This window comes from Lonchura striata, chromosome 27, assembly GCF_050655825.1.
Source record: "Lonchura striata isolate lonStrDom1 chromosome 27, ASM5065582v1, whole genome shotgun sequence".
NCBI lineage: Eukaryota > Metazoa > Chordata > Aves > Passeriformes > Estrildidae > Lonchura > Lonchura striata.
The window spans coordinates 915,656-940,841 of NC_140729.1; the positions used below are offsets into that span (position 1 = coordinate 915,656).

Consider the following 25,186-nt stretch of genomic DNA (forward strand, 5'->3'; position numbering starts at 1 on the left):
TCCCAGACCCTTTCCCGGGGCGTTTTGGGGGGATTTGAGCCTTTCCCGAAGGTTTTAGGGGGATCTGAGCCCACCCCAACTCCCGCATTAACACCCCATCACCGGCTGCGCCCCGGGTCCATCATCCCTCCCCTCCTCTTTTAGCCCCCCAAAATCCCCCAAACCCGCAGCCCACCCCCACCAGCCCGGCAGCCAGGACACGGAGGGGACACGCGGGTACAAATCCCAGAGCGAGCCTTTATTGGACCCCGGCGAGGAAGGGGAGGGGGCTTTGAGGGCGGGCTGGGGGCTGGGGGCGTGGGACCCCCTCCCCGGCCCCCCCGGTACCTACCGGACACCGAAACACGGACACGGAGAGACACGGAATAACTTAACCCCGCGGGGCCGGCCTGGGACCCCCGGGGCGGGCCAGGGACCCCCGGGGCAGGGGGCGAGGGGCGGGGATTGGGGGGGACACGGCCTGAAGTGCTGCACCCCCCCAAAGCGAAGCTGCGGCCGAGAACAGCGGGAGGGGTCTGGGGCGGGGAGGGGGAGACCCCCGAGGGGTCCGGGGTGAGACCCCCGAGGGGTCCGGGGTGAGACCCCTGAGGAGTCTGGGGTGGGGAGGGGGAGATCCCCGAGGGGTCCGGGGTGAGACCCCCGAGGGGTTTGGGGTGAGGAGGGGATGAATGAGCTCCCCCAGCCCCCCCGGGGAAAGCAGAGGGGTCCCGCACCCATCGCCGAGGGGAGGGGGTCGAGCGTGTCGCGGCCGGCGGGGACGTTCCCCAGGGGCCGAGACGTGTCCCGGGGAGGTTGGGGACAAGGGACAGGGAGGTGGCGAGCGGAGTGTCAGCGCTGGGGTGGGGGGAAGGCACTCGGTGAGGCCAGCAGCACTTCGGCGAGCGGGGGGGGGAAATTTGGGGGGTCGCCCCCACAAGCATTCAAGGCACGAGCGGGCGAGAGACCCCCGGGAGAACCGGGAGGGGCTCCGGGAGCTCTCCGGGAGAACCGGGAGGGGCTGTGGGAGCCAGCGCCGGGGGCAGCCGTGTCGGAGGGGATGGGGCAGGGGGAGTTGCGCTTGTGCAAAGTCAGAGCCCCCCGGCAGGGGCCCGGGCCGGGGCAGGGGGTCAGTAGTACTTGTCCGGCTCCTGCCACTTGGTCACCCAGAGCTTCTTGCGGCGGCGGGGCAGGAGCCCCCCGGGCTGGTAGCGCTGCTCCTGCCGGATCCGCACCGCGTGGTACTTGGGCATGATCCGGTAGTAGCGGGTCCGCTGGAAAAAGTCACACTGCGAGGGGCAGAGAGAGAGGACAGGGGGTCAGCGACGGGCCGGGGAGGGTCGGGGAGAGGGACAGAGACCCCCGAGGCGGCGAAGAGCAGAGCAAAGGGAGCAGCGATCCTGGAGCCGCCCGGAGACCCCGCGGAGCCCTGAGGGACCCTGCGGGACAGAGGAAGAGGAGAGGAGGCTGAAGAGGAGGAAGATGCCGCTGCAGCCCGGCCCCACGGGGCATTACCAGGCGGGGCCCGGGGGGGCACGGGGGGTGCCCCCCGTTAGTAGTCGTCCGTGAGCCGCTCGGTTTCCGACGGCTGGATCCTCATCTCCGCCTTCTGCCCCTTGGCCTCGTACATGGCCCGGGTGTTGGCCCGCCGGAAGAACCCGCACTGCAGGGAAGGGGACAGGGTCAGGGGGGCCGGGACAGGGGCTGGGGGGGTCCTGGGCACCCCCCCAGGTGGGGGAAGAGGGGCAGGGAGATGCCCCACAGGGATGCTGCAGGGTGGGGGGTCCTGCAGAACCAGCGAGCCCCTCCTGGGTAGAAGAGGGGGCTTCAAGAAGCTGGGGGTGTCCCCAGGGGGCTGTGGGGGTCCCCCAGTTCCTGCAGCGCAGCCACAGGGAGCAGGTCCAGCCCCGCTTTGGGCACACATCCCAAAATGTTTTGCACCCCAAGACACGCTGGGAACGTCTCTACTCCTCTTCCTCATCCCACTCCAGCCGGGAATCTTCCTCCCGGGAGGGCACCTCCCACCTGGGGGACACCTGCCACACGTGGGGCACTTCCAGCCGAGGGGACAATCTTCCAGCAGCGAGTCCTTCGCACCCCTCGCCGGGCAGGGAGGAGGCGGTCACGGGTGACACGAGCTCGTCGGGTCTCAGCACGGCTCCTGCACCCCCTGTCCCCGGGAAGGGGATTTGGGACCCCCCTCACCTTCCAGAGGAGGAGGATGATGAGCCCCAGCAGCAGCAGCCCGGCTGCCACCGACACCAGCACCAGCCAGAGCGCGATCTCGGCCGGCTGCTCCTCCTGCAGCTCTGAGTCCACGTCCACGGAGAACTGGAGGGGTGGGAAGGGCCACGGAGGGTTGGGGCACGGAGCTGCAGCAGCCCCAGTCCCGCCCAGTTTGCCCCAGCAGGGCTGTGCTGCAGCTCACCCGCACCGTGTGGTTCCTCATGGTGATGGTGGGCACCTGCGAGCGCAGGAACAGCGTGGCCGTGCCCGTCACCTTCACTCGGTCAAAGTCCCGGAACTCCTGGGGACAGGGGGACACGGCTGAGGGACAGGCAGGGACACGGGGATGGTGGGGAGGGACACGGAGATGGTGGGACACAGATGGCAGCAGGTGGAGGATGGTGATGGGGATGTGGAGGAAGATGATGGGGACATGGAGGATGGTGACACGGACGGAGGGGGGACACAGGTGAGGGTAGGGACACCCAGGGGTGGGTGCCAGCTCCTGAGCTGCGCCCTGGCAGGCTCGGGGCCCTGTTTAACGCTGCCCCACGGCTCAGGCAGCACTGACCTCGATGAAGGTGCTGTTCCAGACGCGGGCGCGGAGGCTGAAGCTGGAGGGGAGCTGCGTGTGCAGCAGGGGACACTCGAACCACACGCAGTGCGCCGTGCCCGCCGAGCAGCTCTGGGCGACACGGGGGTCAGGGGGGCCCAAAGCGCCTCCCCGGTGCCGGGAAGCAGCAGGAACAGTGACCCCCTCACCCCACTCACCAGCGCCGCCTCGGACCTCGGGCGCCGGCCGGTGGCCAAGGTGACTGGGGCCTCCCCCGGCTCGGGGGGCTCCAGCTCCCGTCTCCGCCGGGATGGAGCCCGGTCCTGCAGGAGCTGAGGGGGGACACGAGCCCCATCAGAGCCTGGGCTGTGCCGGGGGCTGAAGCACCCCCGCGGTGGGGCAGGGGCACGGCCCTGGGGGCACCGGGCGACTCACGGTGAGGTTGAGGGGGTTGATGACCCCGCCGGGCGGGTGACATGTGTCGTTGCCGTTCACCAGGATCTCGGTGGGGTACAGGAGCCATTTGCCATTGGGGATCTCGTAGGGCCACTCAAACCCCAGCAGGATGGTGCCCAGCGTGCCCAGGGACTCGCCTTTGGTGGTCACCTGCGGGCAGGGCGGGAGGTGGAGTCAGGCATTCCCAAATCCGCCTGCGTCCCGCGTTCCCAAATCTGCCTGCCTCCCGTGATCCCAAATCCGCCTCCCTCCCACGATCCCAAATCTGCTTCTCTCCTGTGATCCCAAATCCGCTTCTCTCCCGCGATCCCAAATCCGCCTCCCTCCGGCGCCGTGCCCAGCTCACCTGGAAGTCGAAGGTGAGGGGGCTGCCCACGTCCTGCTCCTGCTCCATGGCCGACTCGCCCACCACGGCCCCGCTGAAGTAGGACTGGATGTGCGAGGAGGCTCTGGGAACGGGATGGGGGACGGGAACGGCGTCAGGGGCATGGGGGACATCCCACTGCGACCCCACGGTGTCCCCATGCCTGGGACACTGAGGCACAGCCAGACACGGGTGGGGGGAATGGAGGGGACACTGAGGGGGGCAGGGGACACGGAGGGGGACAGGGGACACTGAGAGGGTTCAGGGGACACTCAGGGGTTCAGGGGACACTCGGGTGCAGGGGACACTCACATGCTCAGCGAGGACTGGATGCTGTAATCCACCAGCAGCTTGGCCAGCACGGGCTGCAGATCCTCCTGGGTGCTCTGCCTGCCGGGGCACCACGATGGGGCACCAGGATCAGCATCTCCCCGGTCCCACCGGGACCATCCCCGGCCCCGTCCCGCCGCCCTCCCACTCACGTGGACAGGTCCAGCCACACGGCCACCTCCCGCGTGTCCAGCATGATCCCGATGGCCTCGAAGGTGATGGTCAGCTCTGCCTGCGCACACAGGAGCAGCTCAGCCGGGCCCCGCTGCCGAGCCCCCCGGGACGGGCTGGGGGGCAGCGGGGGCAGCTCTCACCCGTTGGTTCCTCTTGAAGGGGTTTCCCAGCTCGCACAGCACCGTGTCCCCAAAGGTGCAGGCTCCGCTCTGGGGAGGGCAGAGGGGGTCAGGAAGCTCCGGCCGAGCCCAGCCGGTCCCGGTGGGGCTCGGGGCCCCGGGGTGTCCCCCCATACCGGGCGCACGGAGGAGGGCAGCAGGCTGGGGGGCACGGTGATGTTGAGCAGGGCCTCGTGGGCGTCCTCGCCGTTCCAGGGCGCCGTGGGGACGTTGGTGATGTTGATGCTCAGGTGCAGCTTGCGCACGTCCCGGCTGTACTGCAGCACCTGGGTGCCGTTCACCCTGCGTGGGGACAGTGGGGTCAGCGCAGGGACACCCCCAGGGGACACAGGGACACCCTGGGGGACACAGGGACAGCCCGGGGGACACCAGGGACACCCCCAGGGGACACCAGGGCCCCGCATCACCTGGGCAGCGGCTGGTTCTGCTCGGTGACGAAGCTGCTCTGCAGCTGGAGGTTGCTGTAGCACTGGTTGTCGGAGCCACACTCCTTCTGGAACTCGATCTGCAGGGACAGGGACACGCCCTGAGCCTCCGCCACCCCCCGGGACCCCCGGCGTGTCCCCCCTGCCTGCCTCACCTTGGTCTCGTTCTCGTGGGACTGGTCCTGGTTGAGCACGGGGAAGGCGGCCAGGGAGTGGGGGCCCAGCTGGAAGGTTCTGGGCCTCTCCAGCAGGGAGTAGTTCATGGAGAGCACGATGGGGTGCAGCTTGTCCCGGACGTTGTCCTGCGGGGGTGGGAATCACTCACAGATCCCTGCCGGGCCCCAAAACCAGCTCCAGCCACGGCTGGGGGCCCCTCTGCTGCTGCCAGGCCAGTGAGAGACCCCAGAGAGTGAGCACAGGGATGGGGGGATGATGGAATCCATGGATGGATGGATGGATGGATGGAGGGATGGAAGGATGGAGGGAAGGATGGATGGAGAGAAGGATGATGGATGATGGATGGATGATGGATGGATGGAGAGAAGGAGGGATGGAGGGAAGGAAGGATGGATGGAGGGAAGGACGCTCACCAGCAGCAGCAGCTCCTGGGACTGGCAGCGGGTGTCAGGCATGGAGAAGTCCCCAGTGTAGGTGGCAGATTGGGACCCCGAGAACCTGACCCTGGGCGGGTGCCGGTCCTTGTCGGCCTCCAGCGTGTACTGCAGGGCTGGGGGACAGCACGAGTTGTCCAACACCCCCCACAAGGTGTCCCCGTGTCCCCCCAGCGCCCCCCACTCACTGATCCTCTCGCTGTAGCCAGGGTCCCCTGCGCTCTGGTTGTAGGAGAAGCACAGCGTCACCGTCATGCTGGGGGGACAAAGGGGCCGTGAGCCGAGCCAGGGCTGCCACCAGCAGCCACGGGGACACCGGGGACACCGGGGACTCACCAGGACTTGGGTGTGCACTGGGCAGGGTCCACCTTGCTGGGGGTCACCGTGAAGGTCTTGTCCAGGATGTTGATGACGGGACGGGCTCTGGGCAGGGATCGGGCTTGGCTGAGCCCCCTGCCCCGTGCCCAGCCAGGGGGGCAGGGCGGGACCCCTGTCCCCTGTCCCCAGGGCTGTACCTGAGCAGGACGATGCGCTCGCTCAGGCTGCCCACCAGCAGGTCGGGGTAGGAATTCCCATCCATGTCCAGCCCCCCGCTCAGCGAGTACCCGAAGGTTTTTATCTGGGTGGGGCCCAGCTCGGACCCGCTGATCACCTGGGTTTGGGGGGCAGGGGGGTCTCAGACAGTGCCCCGGAGTGGGGGTCTCGGGGGGTGTCCAAAGCCCCTGGCCCGGTCAGGGCTCCCCGGGGCTGTTACCTGCCGGGGTCGGTCCTGCAGCCCCTCGGCGCTGCTGTGGTAGATGTAAACCTTGCCAGGCCCCTCGAAAGGAGCCCCCACGGCAATATCTGGGGGGACAAGAGCAGGGTCAGCCCCTCAGGGCCCTCCCTGGGACCCCAAACTCCAGCCCTGGCCGTGTCCGGGGTCCCCCCCCCGTGAGACCCCACAAACCCAGCACAGGAGGGAGGGAGGGTTGGGCAGGGGGAATACGGGGACAATCAGGACCTCCAGCCTCTCCCATCTCCTCCTCTTCACCTTAAACCTCTCCAGAGACCCCCCAGGCCCCCTCCTTTCCTGACCCCACCATGAAGGCGTCCCCGGCTCACCCTGGAACCCGTCCTGGTTGATGTCCCCGATGCTGGCCAGGGCGAAGCCGAAGCCGGAGTAGCTGGGCCCGGTGAGGACCAGGCTGGGGAGCTGCTGGAAGCCCCCGGCCTCGTTCATGAACACGAACACGGCGCCCCCCACCTCCTGCTTCCGCTCGAAGTAGTAGGGGGCCCCCACCACCAGGTCCTGCCACCTGCGGGGACAGCGGGGGGCTGGGGGCCGGGGCTGGGACACGGCCCCCCAGCCTGAAGTGGGGGGAGACCCCCCCCAGAGCTGTGAAAATGGGATTGCCCCCAAAAAACCTCCCCAGAGCAGAGCTGGGACCCACAGAGATCCTAGGGGAGCTGCGGGGTGCTCCAGGTGAGACCCCCACGCTCAGGAGCTGCGGGGTGCTCCAGGTGAGACCCCCACCCCTGGGAGCTGCAGGGTGTAAGACCCCCACCCCTGGGAGCTGCAAGGTGCTCCAGGTGAGACCCCCACCCCTGGGAGCTGCAGGGTGTGAGACCCCCACCCCTGGGAGCTGTGTGATGTCCCAGGTGAGACCCCCACCCCTGGGAATTTGGGGGTCCAAGCCCACCTGAGCTTCAGGGCATCCTAAGTAAGACCCACCCACCCCCAGGAGCTGACAACAGATCCCAGCCCAGCTGGTCTTCAGGAAGCCCCAGGTGAGACCCCTGCCCCAGCTGAGCCCCCTCCCCAGCTGAGCCCCAGCTGAGCCCCAGGTGAGACCCCTGCCCCAGGTGAGCCTGAGCTGAGCCCCAGCTGAGCCCCAGGTGAGACCCCTGCCCCAGGTGAATCCCCTGCCCCAGGTGAGCCTGAGCTGAGCCCCAGGTGAGCCCCCTGCCCCAGGTGAGCCTCCTGCCCCAGGTGAGACCCCTGCCCCAGGTGAATCCCCTGCCCCAGGTGAGCCTGAGCTGAGCCCCAGGTGAGCCCCCTGCCCCAGGTGAGCCTCCTGCCCCAGATGAGCCCCAGGTGAGCCCCCTCCCCAGCTGAGCCCCGCCCCGCAGCCGGGGGAGGGTCGCAGCCCCTCACCCGTCGTTGTTGAGGTCGGCCAGGGCGAGGGCGCTGCCGAAGTAGGAGCCGACCTGCGGGCCGGGCAGCAGCAGGCTCCGGTTCAGCGCCTGCCGGGCGCCGCGGCTCAGCAGCAGCACGGCGCCCGTGTGCCGGTACCGGGGTGCGCCCGTCACCACCGTCACCGCGTCCCGCTGCAGCACCGCGCTGCCCGCCTCGGCCGTGTACCCTGTGGGCGCCGCGTCAGGGAGGGACCCCGGGGTGCCCCCGCGTCCTCCCCGAGCCCCCCGCGCCCCGGGCGAGCACCGGGAACGGCTCACACCCTCCCCAGGTGTCCCCAGGTGTCCCCAGGTGTCACCAAGTGTCACCAAGGGTCCCCAAGTGTCACTAACTGTCCCCAAGTGTCCCCAAGTGTCACTGACTGTCCTTAAGTGTCACTAAGTGTCACTAAGTGTCCCCAAGTGTCCCCAAGTGTCCCCAAGTGTCCCTAAGTGTCACTAACTGTCCCTAAGTGTCCCCAGCGTCTTTGACATCCACACCCGATACTCCCAGCTCCCAAAGCTCCTCCTCACCCCAAATCATCATCCCCATCTTCTCCCTCCGTGCCTGACGTCACCCCAATGCCACCACTGCCCCCCAGTCTCACCATCCCCCATCCCAGCGGGGTCTTCAAGGCTCCCTGAGTCCCCCCATCCTCAGAGTTCCCCTTAAATCCCTCCCAAACCCCCCTAAATCCCCCGCCCAAACCCCTCCCGGGGTCCCCCCCACCTATGTAGGTGTTGCCGTTCCTCTTGTTGGGGTAGGAGAAGTCGTGCAGGTCCCACGAGTCCCGCTGGAGCATGTAATCCGTGCCTGGAATGGTGAGGGGGGTCACCCACAGCCTTGGGGGGTCCCACGGGGGCACGGGCACCTCGGGAAGGGGGTCCCATGGGGCCACAGACCCCCTGGGCAAGGAAGCGTCCCCAGAGGTGAGGGGAACCCCCAGGAAAAGGGGTGCCAGAGGGGTGACCCCAGGGCTGGCAGGTGCCCCCCAGGAAAAAGGGGTACCCAGAGGGGTGACCCCAGGGCTGGCAGGTGCCCCCCGTGCCCCCCAGGACCCTCACCCTGCCAGTTGTAGGCGCCGGGCGCCCCGAAGTAGATGATGTTGGCGCCGAAGCCGGCGCTGGTGCCCATCTGGCACATGCCGGTCTCGTCGGTGTCGGTGTTGGCGTTGCACATCTCGTTGTGGTACGTCTGCCACTCGTCGGCCAGGTCCAGGCGCAGGTCGTTGCCCCGCACATAGCAGCGGCCGACCATGCGGCGCTGCGCCTCCGCGCCCGACCACAGCACCCGCGTGTAGCGGTGGGCACAGGCCTGGCACGGGGACAGGGACAAGGACAGGGACAGGGACAGCTCAGGGACACATCAGGGACTGACCACAGCACCCGCGTGTAGCGGTGGGCACAGGCCTGGCATGGGGACAGGGAGAGGGACAGGGACAGCTCAGGGACACATCAGGGACTGACCACAGCACCCGCGTGTAGCGGTGGGCACAGGCCTGGGGACAGCGGGGACACTGAGGCTCAGGGGACATCCCAAATGTGGAGGGACACCCCAAGGGTGTGTGTGTGTGTAAAGAACAGGGATCTGGGTGTGCAAGGATCTGGGTGTGTAAGGAACAGGGATCTGGGCGTGCAAGGAACCAGGATCTGGGCGTGCAAGGAACGGAGATCTGGATGTGCAAGGATCTGGGTGTGCAAGGAACCAGGATCTGGGTGTGCAAGGATCTGGGTGTGTAAGGAACAGGGATCTGGGTGTGCAAGGAATGGGGATCTGGGCGTGCAAAGCCCCCAACTCACCAGGACCCTCCCCGGTGGCTGCCGCTGGCTGGCCACTGTCACCCCCAGCCACATGTCCTCGATGATGGCCTTGTCGGGCTCATCTGCGGGGGAAGAGCCGGCCTGAGAGGGGGTCCCCACGCCCGGGGGGGGTTTTGGGGTGGTCACACACCCCGGGGGGGTCACCCACCCTTGAGCTCGATGGGCAGGCGCTGGCAGTCGCGGGTGGCGGCGCTCAGGGGACAGGCGTACACGGCGCCCGTGCGCGTCCCGTTCACCGGCTCCGCGTCCCGGGGGGCCCCCACCAGCAGCCTGGGGGGCACGAAGGGGGCACCTGGTGGGTGATGGGGGGAGCAGGTCCCACCCCCCAGACCCCTCCGACTCATTTTGAGGTGCAGAGAGGGTGGGTGGTCTGGGGAGGCGACACTTGGGGGACACCGGAGCTGCTTGCCCAGAGTTTGTCGCACCCTGACACCCCCAAATAACGAGGTCAGGCCTGTCTCCAGAGCTGGAAGGGGACACAGGGACCCCAAACGGCCTCAGGGACAGATGGATGGAGTCACCCCACTCCTCCCGGACTCCATCCCATGGCTGAGCCCCATCCCCGTGCATGGGGGGTGGGAAGAGGGGTCACAGTGACCCCCCCAAACCTCGCTGTGCTGGCGGGGAAAAGGAGAGGGAGGGGGGGCTCGGCACCCCCAGGGCAGCCCCGGCCCTTCCCGGCCAGGCTCTGATCCATCCCCAGCCCCGGCACAGCTGCGGCGTGTCCGGCCGACAGCGCCGAGTGCCGTGCCAGGGAATGCGGGGACAGAGCCCCGGGAGCGGGGAGCTGGGACAGACACCCCGAATCTGGGATGGATCCCCTCATCTGGGATGGATCCCCGAATCTGGGATGGACACCCCGAATCTGGGATGGACACCCCGAATCTGGGATGGATCCCTGAATCTGGGATGGACACCCCGAATCTGGGATGGATCCCTGAATCTGGGATGGACACCCCGAATCTGGGATGGACACCCCGAATCTGGGATGGATCCCTGAATCTGGGATGGATCCCCGAATCTGGGACAGACACCCCGAACCTGGGATGGATCCCCGAATCTGGGATGGACACCCCGAATCTGGGATGGACACCCCAAATCTGGGATGGACACCCCGAATCTGGGATGGACACCCCGAATCTGGGATGGATCCCTGAATCTGGGATGGACACCTCTAATATGGGATGGACACCCTTAATCCAGGACAAACACCCCTCACCCCTCAGACACCCCTGACCCCGGCTGTCCCAGGACAGGCAGCACCTCCCAGGGGTGACCTCCCCCAGGAAGGGCAGTGCCATGGGGGACATCGGCATTCCAGGCTGGATGTGCCCCCCAACCCCTTCAGCTGATGCTAAAGGGACCCCCCCACCCCAAAGGAAGATGCTGGGGAGCCCGGCAAGGCCCCGTGGCCCTGGCATGGGGAGCTGGCATGGCCGGAGGGCTCCGGAAGGGCCGGACTTTCCGCCGGGAAGTCCTTGGGGAGCGCCAGGACAATGGCGTGGAGGTGGCCGTGCTGGGGAGGAAGTGACTCCCTCTGGCAGGCGGGACACTCGGGGGGACACGGCACCCAGGACACGGGGGGACACGGGGGGGCCTGGCACCCAGGACACGGGGGGACACGGCACCCAGGACATGGGGGAAATATGGCACCCAGGACTTGGAGTGGGACTTGGCACAGAGGACATGGCACCCAGGACAAGGGGGGGACATGGCACACAGGACATGGAGGGGACACACAGCACACAGGACATGGCACCCAGGACAGAGCAACTAGGGCACGAGGGGGACATGGCACCCAGGACATGGAAGGGGACATAGCACACAGGACATGGCACCCAGGACATGGCACCAAGGACATGGAAGGGGACAGGACACCCTGAGCCGCTCCCGGGGCACTGGTGTAACGAGCCAGTCCTCAGCAGGGCCACCAGAGAGGACAGGACCAAACGCCGCCGTGCCCATCCCCGCTGTCCCCATCACAGCACCGGCGGACGGGGCCAAACGCCGCCGCGCCCGTTCGCCCGTTCCCCCGGCAGCGCCGGCGGGCAGGGAGTGCCGGGAAGCCGAGCAATGCGCGGCCGGCAGCGCGGGCACGTCCGGGCGGGCCGGGCGCTGACTCAAAGCCCAGGCGCAGGAGGAATGCGGGGCCCCGGGCAGCCCCCGCCCCGGCACGCCGGGACCCCCCCGGGGCGGCTGAGTCAGCCCGGGGCTGCAGGTGGGGGGGGTCGGCACCGCTCAGCCCAAAAGGGGGGTCCGGGGGGGCTGCTCCCCGCAGGAATGCCAGGATGGGGGTGCCGCAAAGCCGCTGGGCAGGGAAGGGAGCCAGGGGGGTGATGGCTCCCGGTGATGCCAGCTCGGCACGCAGGAATCTGCCCCCCACCCCAGCTGCAAGGGGGGGCACAGGGGCACCATTGTCGCCTCTTACCTGGGGGGGAAGTGACTCAGGGCGGCTGCTGTGACTCAGAGCTGGGGGGTGCTGCCCCCACACCCCGAACCCCACCGGGACCCGCAGCCCCGGGGGTGCCCCCAGGCTCCCCCGGTGGTCCCGGCCCGGCCGGACCCCGCCGTCCCCGCGGGTCCCGGGGGGCGGGAGCCCACCCAAGCCAAGCAGCTCCGGCACGCCGCTGCCTCCAGCCAAGATTCCCGGCACGGCAGCCCACCCGCAGCTCCGCTCCTGGGAAAGGAGGGGTGCGGGGCTTTCCAAAACAGGGGGGGCACCCAGGGGCGGCCCCCGCCCCGCTGTGAGCCAGGGGGCCACGGGCCCGCGGCTGCCCGGGGCAGCGAGCTGGGATTCTGGAGGGGCCGGGACCAGTTTGTGGCACTGGTCCCAGCGGGCTGCGGGGACGGGAGCTGGGGCTGTGCTCGACATGGTCAGAGAGCGGCACGAAGGGGAGGCCGGGACGGGAGGGAAGCAGGAATGTGAGGCCGTGCTCCGTCCTAATCCGCCTTGGCAAGCGTGGGGGGGCTGGATGGAGCGGGGGCAGCTCCCTGCCAGCGCTGGCTCCGCTGGGAGCGGGGGCTGTGGGAAGCTCCGGGCACCAGGACCCCAAACTGCGGCCCCCCCTGCGGTGGGAGTGGCGAGGATGGCAGAGAATCCCACCCGGACACCTCAGCACGGTCTGGAACAGGGGGGTCGTGCACCCCCCGAGGCCCCCAGCCCCAGAACCCCCTCCCCAGGGAGCAGCTGGGCAGCGAGGGGAGCTCCTCATCCATCTTCGCCAGGAGCCGGGAGGGGAGGAGCAGGCGGGGGGAGCCCGGCCCGCCCCCAGCTTGTCCCCAGTGCCGCTGTGTTTGTCATGGGGGTCCCCTGGGCAGGAAATCCACCGGGACCCCTCTGGGAAGGAGCCGGGAGCGGGGGGACGGCTCCGGGAGGAATGGACGGACGGACGGGCGGATGGATGGATGGATGATGGATGGATGGATGGACGGACGGAGGGATGGGTGGATGGAAGGACAGACGGCCCCACATCCGTCCCCCTCCTCCTGCCGAGCAGCCGCAGCCCCGCAGGACCCCGGCGGATTCGGGCCAAGGCAGGGGGAGCTCAGCCAGCTCCAGCAATCCGCAACAGCCCGGCCGGGGGGAGGGAAAACCGGGAACGCAGCCAGGAGAGCGCTCTCCTCAGCAGCCAGCTGGAATCAGGAAGACCCCCGAGCCCCGGGCAGAGCCCCAGTTCCCAGAGGGCTGCAGATGTGGGTGCTGCCTCCCCTCTGGCTGAAGATTTTGGGAGGGTGGGGGTGGTCCTCAGCTTTCCTGGAACGGATCTCCCGTGCCTCAGTTTCCCCAGGTCACCCGGGGACCTCCAAACCCACCTGGGCCGGACCGAGCGGCTCCGGCAGCCAAAAGCGGCTCCGGGTGGGAGCGGCCGGACGCGGACGGCCCGAGGAGCTCCGTAATCTCGGCAGGGCTGATAAGAGCCCCGCTCCCAGCCGCGCTCACCTGGCCCGGGAGGAGCGAGCAAACAAACCTTTGCATGGCACAGCTCCGCGGGGCGCGCACGGCTCGGCGGGGGCAGAACCGGGGGGCTCCGGCATCGCCCCGGCCCCGCCGCGCCCACCCGGGAGTTCGGGGATGCCGGCGCTGCCCCGGAGCATCCCAGCAGCCAGGGCAGCAGCCAGCCCCCCAAAAAAGCACGGGACCCCCCGTCCCGCGTGGCACACGGGGCACGGCGGGGGCAGGAAGCGTCGCTTTCCTGTCCCCACCCTGCACCTGCGAGCGGAGGGCGCCGCCGCCTTCGCCCGGCACCGGGCCGCGGGTGCGACCCCCGGGGGGCTCCGGGGGTCCCCCAGCGCCGGCCGCACCCCGGGGCGGCTCCGACGCCCCGAAGCGGGGAGAGAACGGCGCGCTGCTCCCCGCGGAGGCTCCCGGGGACGGGCCGTGGGTGCCCGGGGGGGTTCCGGCTCCGAAGCCGCTCCCCGCCGCCGGCGGAGCCTCCGCGCCCCGCCGGGATCGCGCTGGGACACGCTGGGACACGCGGCGCAGGTGCGGGGGTGGCGGGTCCCTGTCACGGCCCCCCCAAAACCTCCCCCGGGGCCGTTCCCGACCTGTCCCGGTGCCAGCCGCGACCCCCGCCCGGAGCCCCCCGGCAGCTGCTGCGGGGCCACCGGAGCGGGCAGGACCGGGCCGCGGGGGCAGGGGGGGGTTCCGCACTCCTCCCGGGGCTCCGCGGGAACGGCTCCGCTCCCTCCGGCACGGGAGCAACAACAGCTCCTCATCCCACGGCCCCAAATGCATCCCTGGAATGCGGAGCGGCACATGCCTGCACGGGCAGCTGCCGCCGGCCCCCCGGGACAAACGGGGTCCCGGGGGGTCCCGGGGGTCTCCAAAAGCCACCCCCCCGCAGCCGGGAGAGCCGCGGGAAGGTGATCCAGCAAAATCCCGTGCCCTTCAGGGGGACAAAGCCAGCCCAGCCCCTGCGGCGGGGCTCTCTCCCGGCACGGACGGGAATTCCCGGCCAGGCGGGACCGGGGCCGGGGAGCGGGGCGGTCCGGGACAGCGGGGGGACCCCGGGGGGACAGCGGGGGACACAGCGAGTGACAGCGGTGCGACGGCACGGGGGCTGCTCCGGCTGAAAAGGGCTTTTGTTGGGGCTTTGCCCGGCAGCAGGAACCACAGCCCAACAGGTTCCCGGGCACGGGGCCCCGCCGGCACCGGCGGAGCTCGGGGGGAGCTCGGGGGGCTCCGCCACCGCCCCGCTGAGGGTCGGCGCCGGCCGGGACCGCTCGGCTGGGAAGGGATCCCCCACCCCGAGGGGCTCCGAGCGCACCTGGGGGGACACGGGGTGACCCCACGCTGCTGCCAGACCCCCCCCCCGTGTCACCGGGACCCCGCGGTGGGCGCGCAGCACGCGGGGGATGAGGAGGGGGCTCGGGGTGGGACCCCCAGCACCCCCGGGGGACCCTCCGTGCCACAGGGACCCCGCCCCACGTGGGACCCCCATCCCAACGGGGGGACCCTCCCCGCTCTGCCCCACCCCACGGGGGATCCGCACCCCACGGGGACCCCAACCCTAACGGGGACCACTCTGAGCGCCTCCACCCCGCACGGGGAACCCCGCATTTCACGGGGACGCCCCCGCTGACAGGTAAAGCGCTGCCTCACTCTCCTCCGCCTCACGGGGGTCCCAACCACCGGAGACCCCCCCGGATCCTCCCGGGGACCCCCCGCACCCCCACGGGGGACCCCTCCCGGTTCTTCCCCGTCCCAAACCTCCCCCCCCCACTCAGGTGAAGGTCGCCTCGCTCTCCCGCTCGGCACGGGGAGCGCAGCCGGGCCCCCCCCCACTGCACGGGGCTCGCCCCCCGCCCCCCGGCCGCGCTCACAGGCTCCGCTCCCGCCGCTCCGTCTCCCGGTGCAGCGCTACCGAGAAGCCGAACAAGGCTCCGGCGGGGCCCTCCTTGAGCACGGGGAAGGTGCGGTCCAGGTTGAAGGCGGCGGCGGCGCCGAGCAGCACCGGGCCGAGCCCCAGCAGCAGCCCCGGCAGGGGCGGCGGCAGCAGCCGGCGGCGCCGCGCCATGTCCCGCACCGGCCGCCGTACCCGCCCTGCCGCCCCACCGGGACCGGTGCGCGGGGGGCGGGGCCGGGCGGGGCCGGGGCGGGGCCGCGGCGCTTCCGGACACGCCCCTTAAAGGGGCCGCGCACCCCGCCGCGCCCCGCGGGCACCTGCGCGCTCAGGTGCGCGGGGCGGGGGGGGCGGGCGCACCTGGGCGGCCGCAGCTGCGTCACCCCCGCCGGGGGTCGCGGGGCTCGGACCCCGCCCCCTGCCAGACCCCCCGAGTGCCCCCCACCCCACTGCCCCCTCCCCACGCCCCCGCGGGACAATTCCCCCCATTCCTCCCGCCCTAATCCCCCCGGGGTAGGACCCCCCTACCTGGCACCTCTTTGGGATGGGACCCCCCGGCATGGGACACCCCCAGGAGAGAGGGGACCCCCGGGACGAGACCCCCCCCATGTCAGGAGGTCACACCGGGACCCCGGGAGCGGCACCGGGGCGGGGCCGGGCCGTGGGACAGCCCCGCTCCCGCGGGGACAGGGAGGGGACCCGGCGGGGACATGGCAGCATCGCCGCTTCCCTGCCGGGGGCGGCGGCCGCGGCTGTCACCGTCCCGACCCCGGCAAAGGTCACCGGGAGCCGCCGCGCCGCTCCCACCGGGCCGGGAAATCCGGGCCGGGCTGGCCTGGGGGAGCTGCAGGATGTCCGGTGTCCCCCGCCCGATGTCCCCGTGCCCCTGTGCCGTGTCACCGGCACTGGAAAGAGTGACGGCAACGGCGACATCGCGGGCAGCGCTGCCGGCAGCGGCAGCCGGCCCTGGCACGGGGACCTCCCTGTCCCCACCCTTGTCCCCATCCTCTGTCCCCTGTACCCTGCTTCGTGTCCCCATCCTCTGTCCCTTGTCCCCAGTCCTGTGTTGCCCAAATCCCCTATCCCCATCCCCTGTCCCTTGTCTCTACCCCTTATCCCCATCCCCTGTCCCCATCTCCTGACCCCATTCCCTGTCCCCTGTCCCAAATCCCCCGTCCCCTATCCCCAAACCCCTGTCCCGCTGTCCCTATCCCATGTCCCTTGTTCCCAATCCTCTGTCCCCCAAATCCCGTCCCCATTCCCTGTCCCTTGTCCCCATCCCCTGTCCCAAATCCCGTGTCCCCCCAATCCCCTGTCCCCAAATCCCCTGTTCCCAATCCTCTGTCCCCCTGTCCCTTGTCCCCATCCCCCGTCCCCGGCCCCGCCCGCAGTGACACCGATGACGTCACCCCGCGGTGTCATTGCCCCCAAAGGCCACGAGGTGGCGCCATTGACCCAAAGATGCTCGAGGGGGGGTGGGGAGGGGGTTGGGGCGCTCGGGGACCCCCCAAGCCCAACCCCCGCGACTGTGACAAGGCCGGGGGGACACGCGGGGACTCCCGGGGACCCTGCCGGGCTCCGGGACCCCCCCGGCCTTTTTGGGGGACATGCGGAGGAAACCCTTCAGCCTTGGGGGGTCACGAGGGGGGCGTAGGGGGGTTTGGGGGCACCCCCAGCCCTGTGGGGGACACTCGGGGGGGGCTGGCCGGACCCTGTGCTCAGCCCTGTCCGTGGGACCCCCCAAAGACCCCCGGGTGCCAACAGCGATTTCTGCCCCCCCCCCACCAGCTCCCCAGCTCCCCCAAACTGCCCCCCCAGCCCTGAGCTCCCGCATTTGGGGTTCCACAGCCCTGCAGCCCCCGGCAGCCCCAGAGCTCCCAGCCCCAGACTGGTCGGGGACTGGCCGGACCCGCTCCCCCTCCAGCCCCGCTCCGCGCTGCCCTCCCCGGCCTCCAGCCCCACAACCGGCTTTTCCTGCCGCAGCGCTGCTCCCGGCGGGGCCCGGCCCTGGCGACAGCGCGGCGGGAGGGCGACAGCCAGGCTGGGGACCTGCGGATGTCCCAGCGGCTCCGGGGACCCTGGGAACCTCCCCGGGAACCCCGGCGCAGCTCCCAGGGCTGGGCTGGGCTGCTCCCAGACACTTCTGTCCCCTCGGAATGAATTCCTGGAATCCCCAGCTACAATTCCCACGTGGGAAGCGAGGCAGTGCTGTTCTCCCGGCTCTGGGGTCACACTCGGCCTCCTGCAGAGTCCCCTGCTTCCCTTGGGCATTCATCCCTGCTCTCTTTATTTCTGCTTCTATTATTTCCATTTATGTCTGTTTCTATTTCTATTACTTCTAATTCTGTTTGTCTTTTTTCTGTTCTTGCTGTTATTGCTATTCCTATTTATTCCTATTCCTACTTCTAATCCCATTCCTACTTCTAATCCTATTCCTACTAATTTTCCTGTTCTTATTCCTCTTTCTATGCATTCCTATTCCTATTTATCCGGGTTCCTATTCTTATTCCTATTGCGATTTATTCCTGTTCCTACATCCATTCCTGTTCCCATTCCTGTTCCCATTCCTGTTCCCGTTCTCATTCCCATTCCCGCTCCTTTCCCATTCCCCATTTTTCTCCCTCTTTCCCCGCAGTCCAGCGGTTCCGGCGGTGCCGGGACTCGAACCCTCGGTCCCGGCGGTGCCGGCGGTTCCGGCGGTGCCGGGACTCGAACCTGCGGCATTCGGGGCTCGGCGCAGTTCCCGCCGTGGCCGCCAGGCGGAGCCGTTGCCCCGCGGCGCGGGCCGGGCCGGGGGGGGGACCGGGGGGCACCGCGGGGACAATGCGGGGAGGGGGGACACCACACACAGGGGACAGGAGGGGACAGCCCCGCCCGGGCCACGGACCCAGACCCCTCCCAGCCCCCGGTTCTTGTCAGGGGAAGTTCCTGCCCGCAGAAGCAGAGACCCCTCTCCAAAAATAAACCCACCCCTTTCAAAGCCTCCTCCCCGGTGCTGGGGCGGTGGGGACAGCCCGGCGGGTGGCCTGGGGGGGGACCAGGGCTGGCCCGCGACCCCCGGCTGGGTCATGCTGCTGGGGGTCCTTGGGGCAGCACAGGGGTCACAGCTCTGAGTGGGGGTGAGAGAAGGGCACAGACCCCCGGGGGGTGTCCCCCAAAATCGGGGCTTGTCGCTGCCCCGAGGTGCCCGAGGTTGGGGGTACGGGAGGATCCTCTGGGGGGGCTCTGCCTGGGGGTGGTGTTGGACTGGAGGACGCTGCTGGGAGAAGGGGGGAGCAGGGGAGAAGTCGGGGGGCCATAAACAAACCCCTAAAACCCCCAGCCCCAAGCACGGATCCATCCCAATCCCAAACCCCAATGCCCCTTGCCTGCCCCACAACAAACAACCTCAAACACTCATCCAAAAAATTCCCCCACAACCCCAAAATCCCCTTGTAAACAGCCCTGTCCTGTCCCCCACAGTGTCCCCTGTGTCCCCGGGACCCCCCTCCTGCAGGCAGGACCCTGCACACTTTATTTATTCCCTCACCCTCCTTCACCCACTCTTTGTTGTTTCTTGAGAGAGAGAAAGAAAAAAAAAAAAAAAAAAGAAGGGAGAGAGGAAAAAAAAAAACCCACACAGGAGGAGGCAGGAGCCTATTTTGCCTCCCAGGCAATATTTCTGGAGCCAATCGGAATGCGCACCCACCCTGCCCTGCTCCCTAATTAAAGGCTTTAAGCAGGCGGCCGGGGCCGGAGGTTTGGGCACAGTCTCTCGGTGGCTCCTCGCGAAGCAGCCGCAGCGCCGGATCCCGCTCGGGGCACGCCAGGCCGCGGCCGCCGCCAGGTTGGGGGGTCCCCGGCGCGGGCAGGCAGCCGCCCCCTCCCCGCTGCCAGCCATGAGCGGCTCTTTCGATAAGAAGCTCTCCAGCATCCTGACGGACCTCTCGGGCTCGCTGAGCTGCCACGCAGCCTCCAAGGACTCTCCCACCCTGCCGGAGTCCTCGGTCACCGACCTGGGCTACTACACGGGCCAGCACGACTACTACCCGGGCCAGTCGTACGGGCAGCCCGTGGGCCACTACCCCTACCCCCAGTTCAACCTGAACGGCATCGGCGCCGCCGGCACCTACTCGCCCAAATCCGAGTATTCCTACAGCCCTTCGTACCGCCAGTACGGGCACTTCAGGGAGCAGCAGCTCCCGCCGCAGGAGGCAGGTACGGATGGAGCGGGGCACCGGGAGCGTGCCCGCCCCGCCGCTCCCGCGGGGTGCCGGGGGGAGTGGTGCGGCTTTAACCCCCGGGCTTTGTGGGGGTAAACCCCCCGGGCTTTGTGGGGTTTTAACCCCGGGGCTTTGTGGGGTTGTGTCCCTCGGGGTGTCCCCGGTCTTTGTGTGGTTTTAACCTCACGATCTTTGTGGGGTTTTAACCCCCTGGGCTTTGTGAGGTTTTACCCCCGATCTTTGTGGGGTTGTGCCCCTCGGGGTGCCCCCGGTCTTTGTGGGGTTTTAACCCCACGATCTTCGTGGGGTTTTACCCCTCGGGGTGTCCCCGGTTTCTGTGGGGTTTTACCCCTGGGAATGTCCCCGATCTTTGTAGGATTGTGCCCCTCCGGGCTGGGGGCAGGGGGCTGCTGGCGGCTGTGGGGGCTCAGCCGTTCCCGTGGGGACGGATCCGTGCTGGATGCAGAGTCCGGGACGTGTCCCGGGGGGGTCCCAGAGGTTGTCGCAGGGGACGGGGCGCTGCCAGCACCCCGAGCGGGGTGACACCGAGCTGGGGATGGGTGATACCGAGCTAGGGATGGGTGACACCGGGCTGGGGACGGGTGACACCGAGCTGGGGAAGGGTGATACCGAGCTGGGAAAGGGGTGACACCGGGCTGGGGAAGGGGTAGCTGCCCTTGGAGCCCTTCACGCTCACCCCGCGCCCTCTCGCAGTGTCCGTGAAGGAGGAGCCGGAGCCCGAGGTGCGGATGGTCAACGGGAAGCCCAAGAAGATCCGCAAGCCCCGCACCATCTACTCCAGCTACCAGCTGGCCGCCCTGCAGCGCCGCTTCCAGAAGGCGCAGTACCTGGCGCTGCCCGAGCGCGCCGAGCTGGCCGCGCAGCTGGGGCTCACCCAGACCCAGGTGAGGGCTGAGCCCCCGTCCCCCGACACCCCAAATCCCCCCGCGGGAAGCAGAGGGGGAGCCGGAGCTGCCACCCCCCCGGAAATCCTGGATTTGGGAAGGGCTCGGCTCCCGCGGAGCCAAAAGTGGTCTGGGGGTCACAGGGACGGAGTTCCCCACTCGCTGTGGGTTGTGGGGTCCCCGGTGAGATTTCCCCGATGGAGCAGATTCGAGGAAAAGGTGGAGAGGACGGAGGCAGCAGGGAGAGGGGAGCCCAGCCATGCCCCACGCGGCAGTTTCGGGGTTCATCCCACTCCCTCTGGAGCCCCATCCCAAACCTCCCAGAGACGCGGGGTTTGGGGCTGTCCCGGGTCACGGCACACCCGGGACCAGGAATGTGGGGCACCGAGTCCCGGGCGAGCCGGGCTGCTCGGGACGGGGCTCTCGGGACACCCCATCCCCACAGAGCTCCTGACCCCAAATCCTGCCGGAGCAGGGATCTGAGCGGGGTCCCTGTTCCCCTGGGTTCTCCTGGGCTCCTACTGCCCAGACTTCCCAAGGCTTCCCCTGGCTCTGGCTGCCCCATCCCGCTGGGTTCGTGCAGGGAGAAGGGATTTGGGGACCGGTTCCACGCCCGCTGTCCCCAGCGCTGGGGTGGCCCTGCAGGCTGGACTGGAAGAGCCGGGATGTGCGGGATGGGCTTCTCCTCCTCCCCGCGAGCCGCCCAGATTCGGGGCGAAACCCTCGCTCCTGGGGTCCTGCCTGGCGCGGGGACAATCGTCCCCTTGGCTCTGCGGCTGGGAGGGGCGCGGGCTGTCCCTGCTGTCCCCGCTGTCCCCGCAGCCCGTGACTCCCCCGCGCCCCATCGCGGTGCCCTCCCTGCCTCGGGGCCGGCGCCGGCGCCCTTGTGCCGCCCTTGGCCTTCCTCCTCCTCCCTTGGGCGATGAAGCAATCGGGGACACTCGCAAAGGGCTGACGGAGCGCGTCACCCGCTCCCAGAGGGACATCCTGTTTGGGTGACAACCGCCGCCACCCCCGCCCCTCGCCCAGGGCGTCCAGCGCCGCCTCGCCCAGCGCGGGGACGCTCCCGACGCCCGGCGTGTGGCGTGACGGGCTCCTCGTGACGCCCGTGTCCCCAGAGGGGTCTGTGTGACAGCCGCTGGCACGTGGGAGCTGGCCCCAGAGCACGGGGTGTCCCTGTCCGCGGAGTGTCCGTGTCCCTGGGGTGTCCGTGGAATGTCCGTGGAGTGTCCGTGGAGTGTCCATGGAATGTCCATTTCTCTGGAGTGTCCCTGGAGTGTCCCTGGAGTGTCCCTGGCGTACCCATGGTGTGTCCGTGGTGTGTCCGTGGTGTGTCCGTGTTCTCCGTGACACCCACACCAAGGGTCACTGCCCATGTGTCCCACGACACCCCTGTCCTGAGGAGTTTGCTGCCATGCACCATGTGGGGTCCCCATGATGTCCCTTCCCGTGGTGCCTCATGTGTCACCTGTGTCCCTTGTCCCTTCCTACGTGCCAGAGTGTGTCTGGGGTCCCTGTGACCCCCCTGTCCCTTCCTGTGTCTCTGGGGTCCCTGTGACCCCCCTGTCCCAGTTTGGTTCCAGTGCCCAGGGGAGTTCCCTGTGACCCCAATATCCCTTCCCGTATTTCAGGGCTGCCCGTGACCCCTGTTTTAGGTGTCCCTACGATCCAAACCACCCCATCCCTTGTCCCCTTCCCTCTCCCCCATTCCTCCTGTTCCCATGCCAAGGAGGGAGGGACACTCCATGTCCCCTGCCCCTTTTCCCTGCTCCCACCCCACCCTCCCTGTCCCTTCCCGGCTCTCTGACCCTCTCCCCTGCACCCCGCAGGTGAAGATCTGGTTCCAGAACCGGCGCTCCAAGTTCAAGAAGCTCTACAAGAACGGCGAGGTGCCTCTGGAGCACAGCCCCAACAACAGCGACTCCATGGCCTGCAACTCGCCGCCGTCGCCGGTGTGGGACAGTCCCGGCGGCAGCGCCCGCACCCCGCTGCCGCAGCCGCTGCCCTACAGCTCCTCGCCGGGTTTCCTGGAGGAGCACAACCCCTGGTACCACCCCCAGAGCCTCAGCGGCCCCCACGGACCCCCGCAGGCGCAGGCGGCGCCCCCGATGCACCACCCGTCCCCCGGGCCGCCCAGCACGGGCGCCGTGTACTGACGGGCGCGGAGGGCTCAGAGACGCTGCACAACTCCTCGGCCTCCTTTTTTTCCACACCCCACACCCCCCCATCCCCGGTTTGGTTTTGTCTCCTGATTTTTCCTAAAAAAAAACCAAAAAAAAACCCAAAAACTCAACAACAACATCAACAAACCAAAGGAAAGGACCCCCACCCCGCGCACCCCCAGAAACCCTCGCTCCTCGCCCCGCTCATCTCAGGAACCAGAGGACTGCAAAGGCTCCAAACCCTCCGCTCCCAGCGCAGGAAAAGCTGGAAAATCCTTCAGAACTTTTTCATTTCTGACGTTTTTCCATCTCAAACCCCCCCCCCCGGGCCCCGGGCAAATTTGGCCCCCGAAGATCTCCATCCCGAGCCCTCGCCGGAGCTTTGCCTGTTGGGGGGACCCCGCTGAGCGGCCCCGGACCCCGCCGGGCTGGAGGAGCCGTGTCGCCGCTGTCGCGACAGGGACGTGCCCGTCCCCGGCCGAGCGGGAGGTGCTTGGCCCCGGCTCCAAAACCGGGAGCGGTTCTGGGGCTCACGGACCCCCCACGGGAGCACAGCGGGACCCTCACCCCAGCCGGAATCACCCGGGACGGTGCTCAGACCAGAAGGTGGCGATTTAAATTAAATTTAAAAACCGTGTGTGTGGGGGGGGAGGTGTGGGGAGGGAAAGATTTTAATATTTAAGCAGTTCAGGAATGGTTTTAAGTTATTGTTTGAAGAGAAAAACTCGTGTTCATCTCCGTTTTCTGGCTGTGCCTCCAGCTGTGGGTAAAGGAACGGCGAAAATGCCTCTTTTTTAAGGAAATCGACGACTTATTTTAAAGGGAAAAAAATAACCGAGCTCTTTCCTATTTTTTAAGAGAATAATGCTATTTTTTTAAGCAGAAAGTGCCGTTTTAAGGAGTGTTCATAGTGTTGTACAGTCCCGGGGATTTATTTATGTTGCCTTCTATAAATAGGGGTGTTTTGGGGGGAAAAAAGGGAGTGTACATAAGGTTCGTTTGTATAAAGTTGTTCCAAACCAAACTGGTTTCGTTTTTTGATTTTTTTTTCTTTTTTGTCTATAATTTTTCTTTTTTCCTAAGGAAAATCCCCCCCGGCTGATGGGAGCCCCCCTCGGGTGTCCCTGAGTGTCCTTTGCTCCTTCCCAAGGGATCCAAAGCCGGGCTGGAAATGTTCATTAATAAAAGTTCTGAATTTAAAGCTCCAAACACCGTTTTTTCCCCGATTTCTGGAGGGTTTTAGGGAGCAAGGTTTGGGGTTTTTCCACCTTGGGAAATGTGGATTTAAACCCCATTTTGGAGGGACAGCTGGGCATGGGGTGGCACCGGGTGATGTCGCTTGATCCCAAACCCCACTTTGTCCTGCTGAGAGGGAATCTGGGGCAGGAAAAGGAATTTTTTTAGGATTTTCAGAGCATTCCCCAAACAGCTGCGGGATCCTGGCGCTTCCATCCCGCTGCTCCTACTGGGACCAGTGAGCTGCCAGCCCTGCAGACCGGGAGGGCGGCTGCGCTGCCCCGAGGTCCCTTTTGGGGACAACGAGGTGGGGACAGGACAAGCCCACCCAAAATCCCAAAACCCCACGGCCCCTGGCCGTGTCACGGGTGGGACACGCTGTCCCCACGCTGTCCCCATCACCCCCGATGGTCGCGGGGACCCCAAATCCCACTCAGCCCCGTTTCCCTGGGGGGCTCCAGTGCCAGATCTCGGGACGGTCCCGGCTCTCAGTGTCCCCAGACGTGTCCCCACGGCCCCCATCCCCAAATCCACGCAGGGTTTCCCTCCCACCTCCCCCCAAATCCCCCCACAAGCTGCAGCCCCAAATCCCCGTTCCCAACCCCGCGGGAGGAGGAACCGGAGCCGGGAGCTGGCGCTGGGGAGGTTTCGTTTCAGGTTTTGGGGGTTTTTTAATTTTTTTTTTTTTTCATTTAGAGGAGGAGGAAAAAAACGCCAGGAAGGCGGCGGGTTACATATCCAGGGATTATGTAAATCCCGGGTGCCGCGCTGCCCACGGCCGGGCGCGAAGGCCGCTCCCAGCGCTGCCCCGGGAAAAGCCTTGGGGTCGGGGGCTCGGGAAAAACCTTGGGATGGGGGGCTCCGGGAAAAGCCTTGGGATGAGGGGCTCCGGGAAAAGCCTTGGGGTCGGGGGCTCCGGGGAAAATCTTGGAGTCGGGGGCTCGGGAAAAGCCTTGGGGTTGGGGGCTCGGGAAAAGATTTGGGGATGGGGGTTCCGGGAAAAGTTTTGGGGTCGGGAGCTCCAGGAAAAGCTTTGGGGTCGAGGGGCTCCGGGAAAAGCTTTGGGGTCCGGGAGCTCCCCCCGCCCCCCGTCCTGTCCCCCAGAGGGTCCCCCCGGGGTCCTGTCCCCCTTTTGTCCCCCCAGCACAGCTGCCCCAGCCCAGCTGTGCCGAGAACGCCCCAGGGTTCCCCAAAAAGCGGCTGCGGGACCCCGAGATCCCTCGCCGGGGCCAGGCTCGGGGTCCCGGCACCCTCCCGAAAGGGGGCTGGGAACGGGAGCCAGGGGCAGGGTCCCCACAGCGATGGGGACGTCCCCCCACTGTCCCCAGCATCCCCGTCCTGTCCTGGCACGGGCACACAGCGACCTCCCCTCGGCATCCCAGTGACCCCAGTGATCCCAGTGATCCCAGTGATCCCAGTGATCCCAGTGATCCCAGTGACCCCAGAGATCCCAGTGATCCCAGTGATCCCAGTTACCCCAGTTACCCCAGTGATCCCAGTGATCCCAGTGATCCCAGTGATCCCAGTGACGCCAGTTACCCCAGTGATCCCAGTGACCCCAGAGATCCCAGT

At 67.8% G+C, this 25,186-nt stretch overlaps 2 protein-coding genes across 4 annotated transcripts; one reads left to right on the top strand and one right to left on the bottom strand.

Annotated features, from left to right (window-relative positions):
• Positions 1 to 217: 217 nt before the first annotated feature.
• ITGA3 (integrin subunit alpha 3) lies at positions 218 to 15,330 on the bottom strand. 3 transcript variants are annotated; one of them, XM_077788348.2, is made up of 26 exons: positions 15,090 to 15,330; positions 9,415 to 9,536; positions 9,246 to 9,328; positions 8,511 to 8,760; positions 8,176 to 8,259; positions 7,429 to 7,636; positions 6,396 to 6,589; positions 6,049 to 6,137; positions 5,810 to 5,946; positions 5,631 to 5,717; positions 5,483 to 5,550; positions 5,274 to 5,410; positions 4,839 to 4,985; positions 4,666 to 4,763; positions 4,375 to 4,540; positions 4,220 to 4,288; positions 4,058 to 4,137; positions 3,888 to 3,965; positions 3,558 to 3,660; positions 3,191 to 3,361; positions 2,974 to 3,087; positions 2,774 to 2,887; positions 2,405 to 2,503; positions 2,182 to 2,307; positions 1,492 to 1,639; positions 218 to 1,265 (listed from the first exon to the last, which is right to left on the bottom strand). In XM_077788348.2, exons 1-25 carry the CDS (start codon positions 15,281 to 15,283, stop codon positions 1,529 to 1,531), a joined length of 3,129 nt encoding a protein of 1,042 aa, XP_077644474.2. In that variant the 5' UTR covers positions 15,284 to 15,330; the 3' UTR covers positions 218 to 1,265; positions 1,492 to 1,528. The 3 variants fall into 3 exon arrangements, with proteins under 3 accessions (XP_077644474.2, XP_077644473.2, XP_085417843.1); XM_077788347.2 differs by lacking the exon at positions 1,492 to 1,639 and having other exon boundaries at positions 634 to 1,265; positions 15,090 to 15,315; XM_085561717.1 differs by lacking the exons at positions 1,492 to 1,639; positions 9,415 to 9,536 and having other exon boundaries at positions 634 to 1,265; positions 15,090 to 15,227.
• Positions 15,331 to 18,843: 3,513 nt separating this feature from the next.
• On the top strand, positions 18,844 to 23,402 carry DLX3 (distal-less homeobox 3). Its single transcript, XM_085561719.1, has 3 exons — positions 18,844 to 19,306; positions 20,026 to 20,216; positions 22,046 to 23,402. Exons 1-3 carry the CDS (start codon positions 18,988 to 18,990, stop codon positions 22,370 to 22,372), a joined length of 837 nt encoding a protein of 278 aa, XP_085417845.1. The 5' UTR covers positions 18,844 to 18,987; the 3' UTR covers positions 22,373 to 23,402.
• The last annotated feature ends 1,784 nt before the right edge of the window (positions 23,403 to 25,186 follow it).